Below are 22,640 nucleotides of genomic sequence, written 5' to 3'. Positions count from 1 at the left end.
ACCTTGTCAAAACCACCAAGGACCATTCATCCACAAGTGGCAAGTGCCCTAAATGATGGCCTCCTGTGTCTTCCCAAGCTGCTTGTTTTCTCAAATCTCCTTCACACAAGAGGCCAGCCTGGGTTAGACAACTCACCCACATAAATTCTGAAGAGGACAGAAGGCCAGGCCACTCGTTGTCCTTCCTTTCTATGGTAAGTGAAAATGTGCAGGTATTCCTCCAAGAGAAATGGTTTTCTTCTTTTTTTTTTTGTAATGTAAACATAATATAAACTTTTCTGAGTGAGAACATCTGTCTTCTACCTGGCTACATCCTTGCATACAAATCCCTTGCAAATTATTTTTCAAATTCCAATGTTCATTAATTTAATTGAATCTGTTCCTAGTTTTTAATTAAATCTGCATTTATCCCAGTAATCTTTGGAAAAAAGACAGAAGCTACATTTTCAAATTGGAAAGAGCAGTATCATAGAGCAAGACAGACATGAATGGCAAGTACAAAATCACAAGGCATGTTTCATAAAAATTTATTTCTGTACCAAAAAAAATTAACATTCAAAGGCAAAACTTTTATTGTACAGTATAAAATAACTTCTTACTAAATTAAAAATTGGATTGTTTTTGCTACCACTAGTAAATTTTCTATTTAAAAAAATTTACAATTTGCAGCACTTGTAGAAAAAACACCTGTTCCACAATTATATAAATACTCCTGGTAGGTTTCAGTAGCCTATTATGTATCCCTTTTGGTAATGTCAGCTTTCTAAAGTCAATTAGTTTCTAAATTTGAAAGGCACCTGGTGGCCAACATCTTGCTTGCTTTTCAAGGCATCCATTTATTTATTTATTTATTTATTTATTTATTTATTTATTTTTTGCACAGGCTTCACAATTCTGAAAATCTATTAAGTTAAAAAGAATGAAGAAATATGCTGCATTTGATATTAGGACATAGCATTTTCCCTCCTTAGCTGCAAGTTTTCCTTAGGGAATTTACAAAGTGCACCAGTTAAATATGTCTGTACATTTAAAACATTAAATATGTCAACAGTGAGACATTTTTAAATACTTTGAATCAAATACTATAGCACAAATATAATTTATAATACTTCACAAAGAAAACATTACATCTGAAATATAAATTTAGATATTATATAAAAATACATATTATTTTCTCTTCTCATTAGAAAAAATATTTGTTTGCAAGTTCCAGAATGGTGCAACAACTCACAAGAACTTAACCCTTTAGATGATCATTCATTTGCAGTGCAGTGACATCCTCCACCTGAAGGGCAGAGTGACACAGAACCACTGCCCAGAGAAGTAACCCCTCTCATGGCCCAGATGCTGATTTTCATGAGGGCAGTCATACTTGTTCCAGTCTGGCTTAATCCTGGGAGTTCATTATAAAACTGTAAAACCACTGTGTAATGCATCCCTCACTGACTGTAAGTATGCAAGCTCTGAACAAGCTCAAGAGAACAGATGAATTTTGTACCATCATGGGCCATGCCTCTTAGCAGTCTTAAACCCCTATGTACATCTCTCTTGGCTTGTCTAAAACAAAATTTCCAAACATCTAGGAAATGCACAGTAAAGCTCCACAAAGTGGGTCTCAGTCTATGTCACGCACTTTGAAAGCCCCAAAGTAAGTTGCATCTTGGTCTGGATCAAGCAGGGAAGGGTTGGACACTTCAATGCTTATTTCCTCACCAGATCGTAGTTTAAAAAATCCCCCAACATTTATGGAATAAAAATGGAATTCAGAATTCCCTGACCAGTATTTGGTGCTTCCTCCTTTCATCAGAGTATGAGAACTCGGAATTTTGATGCTGGTTTTTGTGACGTATACCATGAGCTGAAGATACTTTGTAGCTAAGTCTCCCGATGTTTCATGGTGTCGAAAACAAATATTGGCATACAGGTAATAAAAGCCATCTTGATTAACCATTAGTTTTCCATTGCTCAAAGTCATATTGGAGATCTTGGCCCAACCCCGGTCATGGTACCAAGAGGACAGACTAACTTTGTGGGAACCTGTGGAGAGGAGAGGCATGTGATTTAAAATTCACTCTTTCAATGAGAAGAACATTCTAACCATTCCATGAGGTTAGTAGGGGACAGCAGAACAGTAGTCATTATTCCAATGGAGAGTAACTTCTTGAAATGCACATCTATACATTCAGATATGTTTACTGAGGCACATTTGAAGGTACAAAGACAAGAATTCCCTCTTCCTGCTCCTCAGGAAGCTACAGTACACTGGGGATTGGTACTAGATGCATTCAGATCATCAGCAGAGCACTGAAAGGACCTGTGTACATCATTGCTTTGGAAATTCAAAATAGAAAAGGATTATTTCCACTCAGACAGATTTTGTTCGGTTGCTATTAAGCTTGAGAACTTCAAAAAAGGAATAGGATTCAGCCACACAGAAGCAGAAAGACCATTCCAGGCTAAGGGAGAATTAGCCAAAGCCACATGAGACAAAAAAGCCAGAAATTAATATAGGAAAAGACTTTCCATGCTTCCCATGTCTCAGCCTTCTCTTTTGTTCCATGAAAAGGAATATGTGGAAGGAGATGGAAATCTGGGTCAAAGTAACTTTGGGCAAATGGCCAACCTCCAAAACTTGAGTTTTATCACCGTCAACTCCAATAGCTCACATGTCTCCAGGTTCACACAGCTGAAAAACTATCCTCAGACAAACTGAAAAACAAAACATTCTCAGCTTTGCACTATCCATCTTAACAACTTCACACAAAGTCCAGAAGAAAATCCTTCTGGAATGACCAAATTTTCATTTAATTTCTTCTCACTCCTCAAATAAGATGATAATTGATCCTCATACTAATGTTTCTGGAGCAGTGAAAGTTTCTAAAGAATATTCTAAATCACCCTGGGAAACCCACTCGGACCCCCTTCTGCCCCTCTCTCGGACAGAAGCTTTCTTTCCTTCAGTAAATTCTGCTTTTAACCTCAAGATAAAAAAAAAGAATATTCTAGATCAACAACATGTCCAATGCTTTTCATATTTCAGATCTTTAGTATATCTTACTGATCTTTAAAAAGTTGATGATTTTGTTGCAGTAGCTTTGTAGTATAATTTCAGGTCACAGATGGTGATTCCACCTGACTTGTCTCTGTTGCCCAGGATTGCTTTTGCTATTCTGGGTCTCTTCTGCTTCCAGATGAATTTAAGGAATGTTTTCTCTAGATCTGTGAGGTATGCAAATGGTAGTTTAATGGGAATTGCATTGAATCTGTACAATAATTTTGGCAGTATGGCCATTTTCACAATGTTAGTTCTTAAGCAAGGAATGTTTTTCCATTTACTGAAATCTTCTTCAATCTCTTTTTCAGAGTACTGTAGTTTTCATTGAATAGATCTTTTACTTCTTTTGTTAGATTGATTCCTAAATATATCAATTCCGTGGATGCTATTGTGAAAAGTCTGTTTTCCTCAATTTCTCTCTCAGTCTGTTTGTTGTTTATGTATAGGAATGCTATTGATTTCCGAGCTAAAAAAAGACCTGAGGTCAATAGAACAGACTGGAAGAAACAGCCACAACCAAAAACACATCCAGCCACCTAATTTTGATAAAGGGGTCAAACAAACTCACTGGAAGAACGATGGCCTCTTTAATAAATCGTGCTGGAAAATGTGGCTTGCTACCTGCCAAAGACTGAAAATAGACCCAAGCCTATCACCATGTACCAAACTCAAGTCAAAATGGTTCACAGATCTCAATATTAAACCAGAAACATTAAATCTATTGGAAGAGAAAGTAGGTTAGAAACCTTGAAGACATAGGGGTAGGCAGAGAGTTCATGAACAAAAACCAAACTGCATGCGAGATACTTCAAAGAATCAACAACTGGAATCTCATCATACCAAAAAGTTTTTGCACATCTAAAGAAATCATCAGCAGAGTAAAAAGAAAACCCACAACTTGGAAAAAATTTTAGCTGACTGTCACTCAGACAAAGGGCTTCTATCTAGAACTTACAAAGAATTAAAAATATCAGTCCCCCCAAATTCAAAGACCCAATCCAAAAATGGGCAACTGAGATGAGTACACACTTCTCAGATAAAGAAATACAAGTGGCACTCATAAGTGAAATAAATCATACCTGCATGTATAAGCATTGTATTGTCTCATGTAAGACCTGAAAGAGTGAATAAAAATGAGCAGGTATGACAGATATTGTGAAATGAAAGAAAAATGCTCACAAGTAAAGCACAACCGGGGTGTGGGAAACGAAGAAGGGAAAGAAGAGGAAATTAGGTAAGTATGTATATACAGGATAGCTAACATAGTTGTACTACTGTATTGCTCTACAGAAAGGAACAGTTAATGATTACTTGTTTGATCAATCTCTATTTGTTTTCCTGAGAAACCACTTTGAAGATATTAATAAGTAATACAACAACCATGGTTAATTTCCTACAACTTTGTCTGTAACTCTGTTTTGTTTGTATTGTTCTTATGCTATTTTGTAAATGGATGTGTGTTTGTTAATATGTTTCCTTCTTTTATTTTTTAAAATAAAAAGAGAAACACAAATGGCAAATAAATGCATGAGAAAATGTTCAACATCATTAGTCATTAGAGTAATGCAAATTAAAACAACACTGAGATTTCATCTCACCCCAGTAAGAATGGCTAGCATTAAGAAATCAACCAAGAACAAATGCTGGCTAGGCTGTGGAAAAATAGGAACTCTCCTCCACTGCTGGTGGGAATGCAGACTGGTGAAACCACTGTGGAAATCAGTCAGGAGATTCCTCACAAAACTAGGTCTAGAAGTCCCATTCAACCCAGCTATTCCCCTTCTGAGTATTTTCCAAGAAGATCTGAAAGCATCATATCACAGCGATATACGTGCACCCATATTTATAGCAGCACAATGTGTAATTGCTAAATTGTGGAAGTAACCCAAATGTCCATCTACGGAGGAATAGATAAAAAAATTGTGGTACTTTTTATATAATGGAATATTACTCAGCTATAAAGAGAGATAAACTCGAGGCTTTTACAGGTAAATGGTCATAACTAGAGACCATACTCATAAGTGAAATAAATCAGACCTCTATGTGTAAGCAACATATTGTTTCAAGAGTGTAAGAACCTGAAAGAGTGAATAAAAATTAGGAGTTATGATAGACATTGTGAAATGAAAGGAAACGCTCAAAAGTAAAGAGCAACTGATATGAGGGAAAAGAGAAAAGAAAGAAGGGGAAATTATGTATGTATGTATGTATATACAGGGCAGCTAACATAGTTGTACTACTGACTGCTATGGCTTTACTGAAAGGAATAGTTAATGATTAATTATTTGATCAATCTTTTGTGTCTGTGTTTGTTTTCCTGAGAAACCACTTTGGAGATATCAGTATGTAACACAACAACCATTGTTAATGTCCTATCACTTTGTCTGTAATTCAGTATTGCTTGTTTTGTTCTTGTATTATTTCATAAATGGATGTCTGTTTGTTAATACGTTTTCATTCTTTTATTTTTAAAATAAATTTAAAAAAATAAAAATAAATATTGATGATAACAAAGGGCTGGTAATATAGCTCATTCTTATAGCACTTGCCTAATACCAGTGGTACCTTGGTTTATGAACTATTTTGTCTACGATTCTGGTCACAAACTGAGTCAGATGAAATCAGAATCAAATTCAGTGGTTAGGTTCAATGGTGACTTTATCAAAAAATTTGATTCAGTTCTTATCCAGTCCTGCTTGTGACCACAATTATGGAGAGAACTGAATTCATAAACCAAGGCATCACTGTGTATATGAGGCCCTGAGTCAATGCTCAGCGCCACCAGTACCACCACCACCAAAACAAAAATAAGAACAAAACGCCAAAAAAGATAGCATGAGGCTACAAGACCCTGTTCACTCCAGGCTGCTGAACAGTTACCTAACCCACGGACAAAGCTAACGAAATTAAAGATGCTTCCCATCTCAGGTTGTATGTTGTGCTCCTTCTTACTCTACTGCTGTGCTGTATTCAATCCTTCATTTCATTCAATTAATTGTCTTATCATTACGTCTTAACAGGCAGATGCAGAATGAGTACCTTTAAATGGAATGATCTGCTCATGTTAGAGCAACATGTGGCCAGGGCAGGCCAGAAAAGGACACAAAATAGAGAGGGGAGGACACGGGAACTCACTGAATTCTACTCCTGTAGCTAGGCAAGTTGTGTGGAAGAAGTGTCTTTATTTCCTGTGAAGCATCTCTCTGTTTTTATCCATTCATTTACTCATGTATTCACTCATTCATTCTGCTCATGTGGCATAAAACACGGGTGTGGTGCTTTCTAAGGACATTGACCATCCCCATGATTAAGAACTGTATTAAGCAGTGTAGCCTCATGATACCATGAAGACTGGAGAGCATCAGAAATATGCATATAAAGCAGAGCATTTTCATTTTCACATGATGATATGACTTGGTTGACACTCAGTAACAAGAAACTGCCGATCAACTACCAAATTCAGGAGAGTTAGACCCCACGAGGGGACAGAAGAGCCAGAGAATGAAGAGGATGTATGTCAAATTCGGACACTCAGAAAAGGGAGAGCACTGCAGAAGGAATGAACTGCATGTGGCACTCCCAGGAGAGCAGTGGGAAAGCTGAACTGTGTGACTGGAGAATGCATAACTAAACAGCAGCACCAGAACAGACAAGAAAAGCATGCTGTGATCTGGCTGAAGCACTGACGTGGCAGCTGGGTTTCCACTACCAGTGAGCCAGGCCGCGGCCCTCTTATGCAGTCTGCACAGCCTCCTTCACACTGTGCTATGGTCCCGGCTTTAGAAATCAGAGAAGAGACCTCTGTAATTACTTATTTTGAGCATCTCTGTAAAGAAAGCTGTATGTTCTGACCCCCTAAAATAGCTCTCAATGCATTTCATTTAAAAAGCTTTGAAAAGGCACAAAGTAACTGTCTGTATAAGGCACATTCTGCTTTGTTATGTGTAGGTTAACATAAAATAGAGCCTCAATACATGAAAATGCAAAATTAAAGCTACCTTCCTCTGATGTATCCAAACACTGGTCACCATGGGAGACTGTGCTCAAGAGGCTGTTGGCCCAGTTCTATTTTCTTAAACAGAAGCATACACTAACTCATTTCTGAGTCACAAACCCAGTAACTGTCGGGAAATAACCAGGGGTTTTGCCTTGTTTTTTGGCAATGATTTGATTCTAGGTGCCTGCAGAGAGAGCTTTATAACTAAAACATGCTTGCTCTTGCCAAACAGACTTTGGCACACAGTCTAATGCAATATTTATCATACACCATTTAAAGTGAACTGAAAAGATAAATGTCGGGTGCAGTAATAGTGTACGCAGCTGATGCATTGGTATTAATTTGATTGCCTTTGCTACCATGCAAAGTAGTTTTCTACTCAGAGAAAATGTGTATAGCTTTGCCATAAGGCATACACAGACAGAGAAAATTTGTTTATGAGGCAAATATCTGGGATAGGATAGATAGTTTAGAAAATTCTTCAAAAACCCAAGAGTTGGTTTCTCAATCTACATGTTTTCAATCAGGAAACACAAACAAACACCTCCACAGCCCATGCTGACAATGGCTCTGAAAACATTTATTAAAATTTGGCTTATTTTTAACTCAAAATAAAACCTGCCTTAAGCTGTTTGTAAAATGAAGTGGAATATGTATGATTACTTAGTGAAGTTCAAATGCCAGTAATAAATCTTACTCTGAGTGCTTGCCATAAGCCACCATCCATGCAAGAACGCTAGTACATGACCTGCCTTGGTCTTTGCTGCTACCACACAGGAAGGCACTATCACCATTCTCCTCTTAGACATGGTGAGGTGGAGGCCTTGTAACCTGTACAAGGCCACACAGCCACAAAGTACTAAAGTAACAGACAGATTGTAGAGCCCCTGTCATTAGACACTCTACTAATTTACCTCTTAGAGGAAAAAATATAAAAGCTTTGAATTATTTCCCACTTAAAAAGCCAACTTACCCCATGCCACCTACTAGCCTGTTTATAGGGTAATAGAAGCATACAAAGCTTAGATTTGGGAATTAACCAAATTAGAATTCAACTTATAATACTGCCACCACAGTGATCTTGAACAAATGATAAGTGATAGAAACCTTTCTTTCACCATCTGCAAAATGTGAATAACTATCTAGTGATAATGAATATAGAGCAAAATGCCTGATCCACAGTAGATATTTAATAAGCCACATCATAATGACAATAATGTTCAGTCATCACTCTATCCTGAATATTTGTTATAATTTTTTGGATCCTCACCTAGCCCAAGATTTTGTCTAAGGCTGTCTAAGGTAGACCTGACACATTAAGATGACCTCAGACCTAGAGCTCTGTGTCCCCTTGTTCTCCAAAGGTAATCAGGTCTCTAGTCTACTGAACTAAACCCTTCCCCACAGGAAATGATCAGCTGCTGGAGACCGGGGAGGATGTCTCATTTTCCAGAGGACTATTGTCTTTTAAAGATCATTCTGCTAAGCCCTTACCTGGAATTTGACAGGAGAGGGCTTACTGTCTGACTGCCTAAATAAACTCATCCACTTTAGCTGTCAGTGGTGGGGAAGTGTCCACGTTAGTGTGGGTAAAAATAGATGAGTTTAACAAGGGATTGTCCTTCCTAGTTGTGTTCCCCTGGCAGTTATTTAAAACAAGCACCCACTGTGTTGATCTGAAAATGAATCTAGTGGTTTTAAGATTGAGAATCACTGTTTCCATGATGTGTATCAGCTGAAGACTGATGATCTTTCTTCTTCTGGTTTAGATGTAAGAGCTCTCAAAAACTTCAGTAGCAGCATGGTAATAGACTTGAGTATTTAAATGGACTGTTAAGGGACTTTTGAAATATTTTTGAAGCTAGTTACAAATCGAACTCACCTGATGGGATATTGGTGGCATTAATAGTGAGGTGAGCAAAAGGTTGAGTTTCCAGCTTGCCTCTCTTGACCAGATCAAACCATGAACCTTCCACTGTTGCTAGAAATAAGAGAAACCACATCAGCCCAAAGACTAGTGACTCCCAGGATTTCAAATATTCATACAGATTCATGATTACCTTTCTCTGCTCTGATGTGTTGTGACCCAACAATATGTTGTAATTCCTGAAATAAAAAGGAGAAACAATTTCATTTATAAAGTCATTCCTTCTGAAAAGCACTAAGGATACTGAGGACTTTTACACAGGTACTAAATTAACCCTTTTCCTTCAAAAGATACCAGAAACGAAGGGGCATTAATATTCCTAGGTGTTCTAGGCAGCTATCAAAAGAAGTTCACCCCAAAGAAGTGGATGTCGACATGCTTAAAAGTTGACCACATACATACCACCAAACTCTGGTGAATCGGAAGAAATTATAGAATCCGAAGAAATTATAAAAGACAAGGTCAATTATAAAACATGAAATAATTGAATATAATTAGAATTTTGTAGTAGGTACACAAATGGAGATGACATTAACCAGGAAAATAACAATTAGACAGAATATATGACTCTCCTAAAACTTCAGGGAGGCGGTTTTTACGTCTCTTTCATTAGTGAATTCTGTTATAACACTGAGGCACAGCCCACAGGAAGGAAAATGATGCCTGGCTCCCAGTGGTTAATTTTTTACTTTAAAGTCATACTATTTAAGGTGCTATATGGGAGTCTAAGAGCTTTTAGAGTACCAATAATTAACTTAAAATATTGCTGCAAATAGAGGTCTAGAAGCACAAGCCAGAAAAAGAATGAACATAAGTACATAGAGTGTAGGTAATTGCATATCTCAATTTGAGCCTGAGGATGAAGGTTCCAAAAGTAAGTCACATCTCACCTGCATCCACACATGAGCTAATGTTAAAGTGAACCATCAGGAGACATAATAAAGTGGAGTGGGGAAAGCTCAGGGTTTCACTGCAGTTCAAATTTCTGCCTAAACCCAGAATTTTAACAGCATTTCTATCAGATGGTGGTTAAGAAGATTAAATAAGAAAATGCGGGTTGGCACTTAGCTGTGTACCCAGTACATATCTAGATACTGGGGACACTGGAAAGATTCCTAATTTCTCTGTTACTGGACAACCATTCATGTTAACCATCTATGCCATGCTGTTTAAAAGGTAGACCATGTAGTTAAATTCTCTGCATAGCTGAAGAGGAGAGCTGTGAAATCAATAGACAGATGACAGATAGACAGAAAGATAGATAGATGATAGATAGATAGATGCAGATAGTTGCAATAATATAATTTCAACCATTAAGAGCTTGAAGGGTTCTGGAGATAACATTTTTTCTTTTATCTGCCTCCAGGACTCCCAAGAGAGATGAGATTCTACTCTATTTTTAATGACCCTTGGAGGACACAACATCACCATCTTCAGTTAACTATTCCAAAGTCCTAAAGTCACAAGCTGGAGGACCTCGTCAGAAAGCTTAGGGACTCATCAAAAGTTATCTTCTGCCCATCCAGACCCAGAGCACTGGACGGCCCCAGGAGAATTACTTGCAGGGTATTCCAGGTAGATCATGGTCCATTTTGCACTGAACAATCCAGTGATCCTACCCGGCTCCCTTCTCTTCCCCTCTCCCACTCACATCGTCTCCCAGGTGTTTTCTCAAGACCTTTGGATTCTCGATGGTGCCCCAATTTCTAAAACTTCTCAACTTGGGCTCATATTTATATATATATATTTATGTAACTTTATATATTTATATATAGACAATTTATCTTCATCCACTGTGTATATATCATGATACATTTATATGTACACAGTATACCTTTACCTGATTAGTATCTCTCAAAGACTGGAATAGGAACCTTGGAGACAATAATTCAATGATTTGAGGCTACTCCTTCATTTTCTCCACAGCTCTTATCTCTCTGGAGTGGAGATGAAAGCATAGCTAAGTGTGGCATTTGCTTACCAATGTCCATCTCATGATTTTCTATACAAATACCCTTACCTAGAAAAGCAAGGAACATGCTTTTGTCCCTGCTCTCTGATTCTCAAACCTGAATGTGTATGATAATCTTCACGGGGGCCAGACTAGAGTTTCTGATCCCAGAGATCTGAGCCAGGACTCAAGAATTGCATTTCTAACAGGTAAGCTGGTGCTACTGGCCTGGGACCTCATTTAAGAATGGCAATTCCTTTGGCATCTGCAAAGATTCACAGATAAGCAAAGGAGGGTGTTATGGTGAAGCTTGAGATGCGGGCCAAAGCAGCAGCAGGTCCCAGTCACTACTAAATGGGCAGAGGAAGTCTGCTCACTCTCCCTTGGGAATAAATTTTGCTTGCTCATCTGATCAGTGGATTCGAAGTCAGAGTTGCCTCGTCCCATTTAGTTACAAGAAAATTTGGTAAGTAGCACCTGTCAGAAGCATCTCAGTGCCTTTTCTAAGGAAAGGGCAAAGAGCATCACGTTCTTGAATTAAGTCTCTCATCAGGGTCAGTGAAGTACCACTGCTCTCATGTTCTATCTCTCAGGTATTCAAGAGCTGCAATTCTTCTCAAAAATTCTACAGGCAAGTTTTAGCGTTAAAAAAGGAGCTGACATTTTGTCTATGGCCTCAGGTTACCAAAAAAAAAAAAAAAATGTATTCTGAGTATGTGTATCTCCCCCCAACTTTTTGAACTCTCAGGTCATTGTTATAGATATGAAATCATAGACACAATATTCTTCTACCACTGTATTTTAGGGCATCTTTGGATTTGGAGACTATAAATGAATCTTTTGTGGGCAGAACTTGATGCACCCCAGTAGGGAACCTGGCTTCACTTATGGCAAAGCTCTGGGTTTGCCTTGGCCCTACCCACAGCAAGTCTAACTCAATTAGTCTGTTATTGACTTGATAGTTTTTTGTTTTTTAAAAAATGCTCCTAGCAGGGCATGGTGGCACAAACCTGTAATCCCAGCACTTGAGAGCCTGAGGCAGGAGGATTTTGCTGTGTGTCTGAGGCCAGCCTGGGCTACAAAGTGAGCTTAAGGCCTGGTTGAACTACATAGCAAGACCCTGCCTAGAAAAAAGATGCTCCTGGATGATTCTGATATGCAGCACGCGTTGAGAAACATTACTGTTAGGTGGTGTTCCCGTGAATGTTGGTGACACTCCCACTTAGTCAAAGGGTTATTATATCCTCACAAGTTGTATTTCTATTCCATGTACTGAATAGTAAAGACCTTTTTACACTTGTGCTTTCCTTGTGTATAGTGCTTTCCTTGTATCATCTCACTTGACTCTTACCCGCAGCCTCATTTTTCAGACTGAGAAACAGAGGCAGAAAGAGAACATAGACTCACATAACAAAGTTGAACCTCTACTGTTAGATAGCAGGTTCCCTCCCCAAAGATGTAACTCTGAAAAGCAGGCATGCCTCGACAAGCATCTAACTTCCAGGGAACTAGGGATCTGACAGAAAGAACTTAAAACACCAGGAAATAAGATCTCAGATTTTCCAGACGCTTCAGAAACACAGTTGCCTGAGAACTGGCCAAGACATGCTCTGGGCTTGACTGGTGAATCCCTCACACTAAGGCCTACAGGCCCAAAGGGCAGGAGCAGTGTGCCTGCAAGGAGGACACTGCGGAGTCCACTGTGGGAGCAGAGCCATTCTGCTCTGTAATTTCCTCGCCGATCAGATGCGCTGCTGTGTTTATCCCAAGCACGGACCTTGCTTGAATGCCTCTTCGTATTTTCACTGTTGAGATTACAGAAACCCTTCTGAAGGGACACCCAAATTTCATACCAGCTGACAATTCCATTTATTTCCTAAGCTTCACTTTTAAACTGATTTTCATCCACATTTGTCTTTTATGTCTCTCAAGCTAATGAGAGATTTTAAAAATCTGTAGTATTCTGTATTCCAAATCTTATCATTTAGGCACTGCTTCTGATTTTTGTTTGTTTGAATTCAGAAAGTTCCGATAATCTAATTTGGGGAAAACACTACAAAGAGCATCGTAACTCCTTTTTCCTAAACAAATTATTCAGATGAAATAGAGCTTTAAATTTTTTACGTGTGTTTTATTTTATTTTAAGCCAACTTACACTAATAAAAACCAGCTAGCTAACTCTCTGGAAAAAGATACAGTGCAATCGTATGTTACCTATACTACCAGATTACTCAGATTTGCACATAGAAGTGCAACTGGCTTTGACACATCTTCCAGTAAACAGTCTGAAGCAGCGGCCAGAAGCAATTTTCAGTGGGAGGAAGCTGCACAAAAGCACTCCCTACCGTCTCCTGGCCACCAGCCACTGTGGAAGTCTTCAAGGGAACCTAACATTTTGCCCGGGAAGATCAGAGACCTACCTTCCCACAGTCCATCTATTTACCACCTGGTACATGCAGAGGCCATAAAGAATTGCCTGTTGTTTTCTACAAACTATGATCATTATTTACGGTAAGTCACTAAGCAAATTGATACGAATGAAGAACTTGCTTATGATCAAACGATAACAAGTAGCTTTTTCCACAAATTCATTTGCTTTTACATAAGAATAATTTAGGCCTAAATTATTCCCTTTAACCCTTCAAAATAGGACAAAAAAAAATTCAGCTACTGGAGGCCGCTAAAGAAATTGCTGCCAATTCTAGGTTAAAATAAACGCTCTGACATACTGCCACCTAGTGGACGTTGCCCAAAACCGACATGCTTGTGACACCACCTCAACCAGGCTTTGTAGATTTAAAGCTGTCTAAAAACAACAGAGATGAAGTTTCACAACATTTAAAAAACTTTTCTATTTATATGACAACAACTTTTCGTTTTGGCTGTCAGGGTATATTTATTTATTTATTTATTTACTTATGTATTTATTTATTTATTTATTTCCGGTACCGGGAATCGAACTGATGACCTTGCTCTTGCCAGGCAGGCACTGTGCCGCTGAGCTAAATCCCCAGCCCCGGGGTATATTTAAACAGACAAGAAAACAACCAATATGATTTTTTTTTTTTTTCTCTAAATCTCAACTTCCATTTTAACTCAGAAAAAAATGTTGGGATTTCACAATTTCTCCTCCAGGAAACAAAGTACACAAAAGATCAATGTGATTGTGTAATTGTGGTCTCTGGCACTGCCCTTCTTCAACCTCTCCTGAACTCAACATCCAAGAAGCACAGTTCCCAAGAGAATGATAAGGAAAACACTCCAGTCTTAGCACCAGTACTCCTACAAAATATTATAAGTAGGTCTATATTCCAAATAAGGACATTCCCAGCTGCAAAGATTCCCTGAAAAGGTCAAGTTGCTGGAGTCTGGGCTTATCAGATGGAAAACCCCACCTGTACATTGCAATGTGAATCCTGTGATCCATGTGGTACCTGTCAATCAGAGCACAGAAGAAGCAATTTGTACAGCCAGATGCTTCAGAAGCTATTGGCACCAGCTTGGAGCTGGGGTCTCAGATGGCTGCCTCCCTCTGCAATACCAGCAGCAGCTGCAGGGACATCTGGCTGGTTGAACAAGGATTTAACACCCCGTTTGCCAGACATAATACAGGGTTCATACACTTGTTAACATATGTAATGCATTCATTTTAACATCTTAATGATACCTGTCATGTAATTCTTCTCCAACCTAGTTACAAGAATAGTGCATTCATCAGCAAGTTAGCACATGAATGCCACACATGGGTTGTCTCTGAAAGTGCATAGCCAGTTTCCTATTCCTGCGGAGAGGTCCTGCAGACTTCTACCTTGTAAATAGTTCAGAAATCCAACTCCTCCTCTTCAGTGGGTGCCAGTACCTTCCTTCAAACTTTCACTGCTTCTCACTGTGATTACAATAACAGCTCTAACCTACTTCCTCTCTCTGTCTCCTCCCCTCCTCGAACTGACCCATCTCTGCTAGAGGGTGCACCCTAAGGTCGAGTCGGAACATGTCCCTTCTCTCCTTCTAATGCTCCAGGAGCTGCTTGCAAACTTAAGAACAAGTCTGTGGGCTTATGAGACACTGCGTGACTGGTCTTGTGTGATATAAAAAGAAATATGCAATTGTTCTTCATCCAAACTCCTGGTACACACTCTTACAATGCTTAGAATGTCTTAAATGATAGCAGTGGGATAGAAGCATCTTTTGTTTATTCATAAACTTTTTCTAACCAGACTTTAATTTATACTTGGAAAATGGGGCTAGTTGCCACTGAGGATCCAACAACACCATTAGGGGACTGGAGTTTTCACCCTATTCCCAGACCTATCCCCTGACCTATCCCTTGATCTTTAGGGAGTGGGAGAGGCAGGGACTGAGTTTAATAATCAACAGCCAGTATTTTGATCAATGATGCCTACAGAACGGATCCTCTAAAACACCCTAAGTAATGGGGTTTGGGGAGCTTCTGAGCTGGTAAACACATCAAGGGGCCAGGAAGGCGACACTCCATGAACTGCCTTTCCATCCTTTGCCCTAGGCCTCTCATTCATTAGGCTCTTCCTGAGTTGCGTCCTTCATAAGAAATGGGTAATAGTAAGCAAAGTGCCTCTGGAAGCCTGTGAGCTGCTCAAGCAAATTACTGAACCCAAAGAGGGGATCCTGGGAGCCCTGACTTACAGCTGGTTAGTGAGAAGTGCAGATCATAATCTGGGACTTGTCTGTGGGGTCATGATTGACCTGTAGGACACCAAGATGTTGCTGTAGACTTACAAACTGCTTAAGGTAAGGAAAGGGCTGGAATATGTGGTGTCAGAAGTGTTGTGAGTGTAGGGAGTACAGTAGCTGTTCATGCAGCTCTGTTTCCCATCAGACTCTCCTCCTGTTCCTCCCTTGGGCCCCAAACCATCAGCTTGCAAGGATGCTCTGGGATGACCTAGGGTCCAGCACAAGAGGCAGTGACAGCTCTATCAGCAAGTACTTCACCTCCTGTTCATGCAGACCTTGACATACATTGCTCCTGCCTCCCTCAGGAAGGCACCTCACCATTTCATCAACAGTGTCTCATCTTTAATTTCTATTACTTCTATGGTGTTCTTGGTGCACAAGGAACAGAAATAATGACAACTAGGTACTGTGCAACTAAAAAGATGGGACTTAGAATCTCTCTTGGCTTTCCTCCCTCCTCAGAAGCTTATCTGAATCTTTAAATCCCCAGGGCCTGAGGGGACACTTAGTAAGACCTGGATGGAGCTGGTGACCCCTACTTCCTTATGAAGAGTCAGTGGCAACTGCTGACAGACTGTTTAACCTTCATGATTTAAATGAGGAAGCTTCTGCTGCAAGTCTCCTTGGGATTTTCATAATGGAGAATTATGTTGGGGGTATGGCTCAGCGATAGCGTGCTTGAGGCCCTGGACTCCATCCCAGCAGGAAAGGTAGGAGTGTGCAAAACAAAGAATTTTAAGAGTGAAATCCATAGAGTAGGCTGTTGCTTAAATACATGCAGGACGGAAACTGCTGCTCAGCCCAAGTTCCTCAGAGCAGAGCTCTCTCAGGCAGCAGGAAGGGGGCAGTCAGCGGCACCAGTGAAGGGGAGAGCCAGCTCCTCACTGTGCCCGATGGGGCAAGAGTGTGAAGTGGGTGGACGTTTATCGGTTCAGCAAGCGGAGGTGAGGGGAGAAGGGAAACAGCGCACAGACACCACTGACCCCGAAGGCAGCAGCCATCTCTGATGTAAATCTGTAAATTCACATTTTTCTTTTTTTTTTCCGGTACCAGGAATCGAACTCACGACCTTGCACCTGCCAGGCAGGTCCTGTGCCACTGAGCTAAATCCCCAGGCCCTTGTAGATTCACATTTTGAACTCTAAAATTCTTTGCTTTTCAAATATAAAACTACTGACTAAAAAAAATCTCCCAAAACAAAATCTTCCCAAAGTGGATTCTACATCCTCCATGACCTCACTCTCAGCCTCCTAACCTCTCCTCTTCCTAACTCATCAACCAGCACCATCCCACCACCATCCATGCAGATTCCCAACAAGGAGCCCACCCAGGATGTAGGTTGGCCTCTGCTTCCCAGCCCAAATAAGGCTACTTGGGTACCATCTCTGTCAAAAGAAGTGAAGTGCTGAGTGAAGAGACACATCTTAGCAAACAGCCAATGTGCCCTGCCCACCAAAGGACTGAGGAATAGTGAGTCCTTGTTTTCATAAAGCAGTGATGCTTTTCCTGGCAGTACGATGGGTATGCTGGGAATAGAAAATTAGTTTTTATTGTTTAACCTTCATGGTTTAAATAAGGAAGCTTCTGCTAGAGTTAAAGGTCCCCTTGGGTTTTCATAAAGTAGCCTTATGACAGCAATATTAGTCTTCATAAAGAGCCCAATTTTAAAATGTCTTACACTGTGCTACTTGTTAGAGAACTTTAATCTAGGGGCTTGGCAGAGTAGTTGCAATGTGGTATCCTAGGCTCTCTCTGTGCTATTTGCCATGTCTCTGCTTTCCTCTGCCAACTGAAAAATAATAATGTCATCTTTACATTGGCTGTACTTTCTACATTTGCAAGGCCTCAGCTCTGAAAAAGTCTTACTCTCACACATTCTCCCAGTGTTTTGGGCTGCAAAGGAGGAGAGTTACAGGAGATGGGAAGTGCCAGGCCAAGCACTGGGACAGTACAGTGGAGAAGGGCCCCAGCCTCAAGGCTCCTGAAGTGCTCATGCCCCAAAGAAGGAGGAAGCTTGACTCTCAAATAAGCAAGATCGCACCAGGCTTGGGAGTGATCTCCACTCCTTAATGAATCTTGTGAATGTCCCATGTGACTAATTTCTGACCAGAAAAAACAACTAAATGCCTGTCGATACTTATAGTAGGAGTGGCACAAAATATTCCTTTATTACATTTGTTCTTCAAACTTTCATTAGGTACCTACCTAGTCTGCCACTAGGGACAGAAATGAAGCGTCACTGGGCCCTATCCTTGGAAAGCTACATTTGAGCAAGCCAGGCCAGGCGTCAGTGGGGGTCTCTTTGGGAAATAATGCCCACCTTGGATTTTGAGAGATGATTAGAAAAAGAACTGAAGAAAAAGAGCCTGGAATGGCATACACAAGTCTCCTAATTCATCTATCCATCCACCCATTCTACAAAGTTTAGTGATGGCAAGGCATCAGCCTCCTGGGGGCTGCTAAGAATTCTAAGTTCACAGAACAGACATCCTTGTCCTTGCTGTGCTTAGGTGACAGACATGTGGAGAGGTGAAAGGATAAAATCAGGATAAAGATTTCAAGCACTTAGGTGTGGTGGCACTACTGGATACAAGTTGGGGTGATAAGATAAGATACAATAACCAAGGTAATGAGCCTGCAAAGGTAGGAGCTGGATGAAGGTTTTCAGAACACAGAGAACTTTATGTTACATGTTTGTCAGATCAGATTTTACCCTGACTACAGGAAGCCACACAAGGATACTCTAGTAGAAAAGTAAGTGACATGTTCAGACCTGCATTTTAGAAGTCACTCAGTTATGGAGAGGACGATGAGAGGCAGTGAGACCGTGCACAGGGTGGCCAGTTGCCACGATCCAGATAAGAAACAATGATGGACTCTATTCACAGGACCACCCTAGTGAACAGAATAAAGGAGCACCTGAAGGGTTTATTAAAAAAAGTAGAAGTCACAGGATAAGGAAGAGAGGAAGAGTTAGTTTGTTATTCTGTAAGACCATCTTCTGACCACTGGTTTGGTGTGATCAAGATGATGGTACTGCCATTCACCATGGAAGGGTGTCAGATGAGAAGGTGCCATGGGTGTGACAAGAGCTCTGAGTTCACCAAGACTTTCTGATGAGATGCGCGTTAGTGTTTATAATCAGCATTTTTACTTCTCCAATTGTTACTACCACCACCCAACATTTCCCCAAGGTGAAGACTGAGGACTAGAATAGCACCCCAGCAATGAGAAAACTCAGTGAAAATGAAATTCTCCCAGACTTGACTTCAAAATGTTTAAGCAACCATTAGTTGTCTGATCTCATTAGACACAAACAACCTTTCCTGACTTCCAAGCCCACCTTTTCCAAACCACACAGCCTTGATCCTATGTCACAAATATACACGTCACTCACAAATGGCTTCTCTGTGCACCGGTGGGTTTTGCCTCTTAGTATCCACTGAAGAAGTCACACAAAATCAGAATTTGCTAGCCTGCTAAATCAGAATCTCTAATAATGGCTCTAGATGCCTCCTTAAAAAAAAAGGATTCAAGCAGAGTCTTAAGGTCTACCAGGTTTAGGAACACTGATCTGGGATGTAACTTTTTCTCTGGTTACACAGGATGTCTGTCTGGAGGATGTACCACCTGGCAAAACAATGTGAACGGCCCCCTGGGCACCTACTCTCCAATGAAGGACATTGGGCTCCATTTACTTCTAGGATCTGCACAGGGTCTCAGGCCACATAATGAATGCACCTCTTTCAGACACATCCTTTCAGTTTTTTTTCTTTAAAGATGTCTACTCAAAATATTCTTTCTTTTATCCTGCTTGTAGCACACAGATAGACCCCTCTCTGACTATATCACTCATTGATTATTTCCCTGTTGAAAACCTCCGACCTCTTGTTTTCTTCCCTGGGTCTCCCCTGCAATTGACCACACTGTCAGTAGCTTACTGCTGGGCAAAAGGCAGTAGATGGCGTTGGTTTGGTAGGAAAACTCTGTGGGTCTTGCTTTATGGGTCACATATCCCATAAAGATAAGCTTTTATAAATGCTAAATATGACTGGGGTTGAACTGCACTTTCCAAAACTATTATGACAAAGACAGAGGAAGTTCTATTGGAAAACCACTATATGACTAACAAACATCTTTATTTGGGAAGATTAGTGCCCCAAAACTCAAGTTTCTCTGTGGGTTTATAAGAAAGCTTCCTGAGACACATACTCTTGTATGTAAAGGCAAAGAGGCAATAAATGAGGTTAAATTTTTCCCTTTCCTTTTTTTAAAGCAAAAAAAATCAAAAAAGAAATAATGGCTATATAATAACTCCAATGATTACAGTTTCACAAACAGATGCAATCTATTTAAATTTTAATTGATTTTTATGTATTTTAAAATTGTAAATAGCTTTCTCATAATAATCAAGATTGGAATTTTGAAGGATTGGTTTTATATATGGGAAAAACACAGTCACTTAACCTGATGAACTTTCTGATTTTAAATTAATGCTCTTGAAGCCACAAAATTTAGCAATAACAAGGCAGATTACAATAAAAGTTTAATCAACATCGTAGACACATATGTCTAGGTGGATCTCTGAGCCTTTCTCAACGAGATGAACGCTGTTAAATCTACTTCTACATTTCTCTCATAATCAAAACAATCCTCAAGTACTCGTACCTTTAAAAATAAAATATTGACCATTATAATGTTTTATAGTTCTGTGTATTCTCGATCAACTTTTGTTCATAGGATGAGCCCACTTTCTAACGTGCCAGGGCTCAATGAATGTCAGACATTGCTTATTGCACCCTCCTCCCATCCATCATCCTCTCCTTTTCCTTCTTCAAGTTTTATGGGAAAAAGGCCCTTAGCTGGAGATCAAGCTGTGCAGAAAGGTATGACCCAGAGTAACTCCCAGTCAACAGGATGCTCCTGGTAGTGATATCTCAACTCACAAGCACTGCTCTGGCTTTTTTTTTTACTCTTCACTTGTCTAGAAATGAGAACAAATGGAGAAATCAACTCTGACATGGAGGTGGAATGAACATACCCCAACAGCTAACCTCTGAATTAATACATACGAAAGAAAAAACTCTATGAGTCACTTTGTTAACCAGCTCAGATTCCAAAAAATAGTGACTATTTCATCAAGGGCCAAGCACTGAAAACTTTTGGGTTCTTAATATCAAAGGTTAGTTTGTATTTACATTATGCATCCTAAGGGAGAAGAGGCCAAATGTATACTGATCCCCCAGAAAAGAAAAGAACTCCAGGTAAAAACAAACTGTTCAGTAACTATGGCTTTCGACCTTGTTCCCCATTTACCAGTCAGTTGACAGAGCGTCACAGTCTTACACTTCAGGACATGCCAAAGAAGTCATTAGACATACTGCTAATCATTGGAGAATTTTAAAAAACTTGCGCTAACATTAGGAGACAGGGTCATGTTTTTGGTTCCCAGTACTGGCCTTCCTCTACATACTGAATAGGCTCCCGACAGTCAAACAAACATGAGGAACATGTGCCTAATGTGAAAAATCCAGCACTGGATAACTTCTAATGAAAAGTAACCTAATGATGACTGTATCAAAGCTTTATTGACACAGTCACTACTATTCACAATTATCAATTGTGACAATGATAAGATCACATAAGAATCAGGTTTTTTTTTTTTTTTTTTTGGTTTTTCTCCGGTACCGGGAACCGAACTCACGACCTTGCGCTTGCCAGGCAGGCGCTTTTGCCACTGAGCTAAATCCCCAGCCCCAGAATCAGGTTTATAATATTCGTTTCTATTCTTTTTGAGACAGGGTCATGTTATGCAGTTCAGGCTGGCCTTGAGTGCACTGTGTAGCTCAGTATGGCCATGAACTCGCAGCAATTTTCCTGCTTTAGTCTCCTCAGTGCTGGGACTGCAGGTGTGCATTGCCATGCCCAGCTTATACTATTCTTGAATGGCTTTATAAATTGGTTACAGTCCCATTTTATCCAAAAATATTAGTTTACAGAGTTCAATCCATCATTTATTTGTTCTTTTTTCCATTCATTTCTGAAAACAAATTAGGGTGTAATGTTTTCAAATATGTGCAAATTGACAGTGTTTTCCTTGATGGTCTTGCAACTTTGCTCAGTGGCCTATAAACATTTCTAATTGTTCAGCTCTATCAAGGAAAAAACATACATATTTATTAAATATTAAATAAAATACTCATTTATCATATATTATAAAATATTTGCAGTTTAAATCCCATTTTTAAAAGATAATACTACAAAATAAATATACAAATAAGTCCTCATGTTTCTTCCTATCTCCTAGGGGATGATCTTGAATTCATCAGACATCACATTTCCAAGAACAAGGTGATTTATGTAACTTGTATATTAATCTCTCTCCTGTATGCCATTTTTTCAATTATCTTTGCAAGTAATTCCAGAGGGTTGACCCCAAACAAATATCCACTGTGAAACAGTGGCCTGGCACACTGAAGTTGAGAAGGGCCACAGCTATGACCACTCAGGACACACTGTCAGTGCAGAGACAGACAGTGGCTCTCCACGGAGACTGGCCCGGCAGTCCAAGGCCCAGCGTACTCTCTGCCACGCAGCACAGTCCTTGCTCAGGCCTGAGCTCACCCCTCTTCCCACCCCCATGTGGCTGGCAGAGGCCAGAGAGGCTGCCAAAACTGAAAATAGGAATCACTTTACTAATCAGACACCATATTTGTACTTGTGTTTTCTTTATTGTCACAGACTGTTATGATAGACTTTATAAACTGTGGTTGGTAGAGTTGGATCACTGAGAGGCTTTCAGAGTTCTGTGCTAAAGGGGAAAAAAAGCCAAGAAAATCTAGCCACAAACAAAAAAAAAGAGGGAAAAACAGCATTACTTGTCTGACCAGAGATGGGCTGGGTAAACACCACTTTCTGCACACATATAATGTGATATTGTGCTTATGTCTGGTATTTACCACTGGATGGTTGATCTCTCAATAATGATTGCAGCCACACA

General features: G+C 39.9%; 1 protein-coding gene across 5 annotated transcripts in view; it reads right to left on the bottom strand.

Annotated features, from left to right (window-relative positions):
- Positions 1-1,132: 1,132 nt before the first annotated feature.
- The window catches only part of Tnfsf11 (tumor necrosis factor (ligand) superfamily, member 11), a 30,663-nt gene continuing 9,155 nt past the window's right edge, over positions 1,133-22,640 (bottom strand). For 4 of the 5 annotated variants that reach the window (XM_005409050.2, XM_005409054.2, XM_005409055.2 and 1 more), the window contains exons 3-5: positions 9,113-9,158; positions 8,935-9,033; positions 1,133-2,037 (exon numbers count right to left, since the gene is read on the bottom strand). In XM_005409050.2, coding sequence (XP_005409107.1) covers positions 1,616-2,037; positions 8,935-9,033; positions 9,113-9,158 — 567 coding nt within the window. In that variant the 3' untranslated portion in view covers positions 1,133-1,615. The remainder of the gene's footprint in view (positions 2,038-8,934; positions 9,034-9,112; positions 9,159-22,640) is intronic. The other variant, XM_013506972.1, reaches the window with a different exon arrangement.

The sequence above is a fragment of the Chinchilla lanigera genome, unplaced genomic scaffold (genome assembly GCF_000276665.1).
Source record: "Chinchilla lanigera isolate Chin_1 unplaced genomic scaffold, ChiLan1.0 scaffold00117, whole genome shotgun sequence".
NCBI classification, from domain to species: domain Eukaryota; kingdom Metazoa; phylum Chordata; class Mammalia; order Rodentia; family Chinchillidae; genus Chinchilla; species Chinchilla lanigera.
The sequence above is the reverse complement of the archived record's forward strand: the minus strand, read 5'-3'. Positions and strand labels throughout refer to the sequence as shown.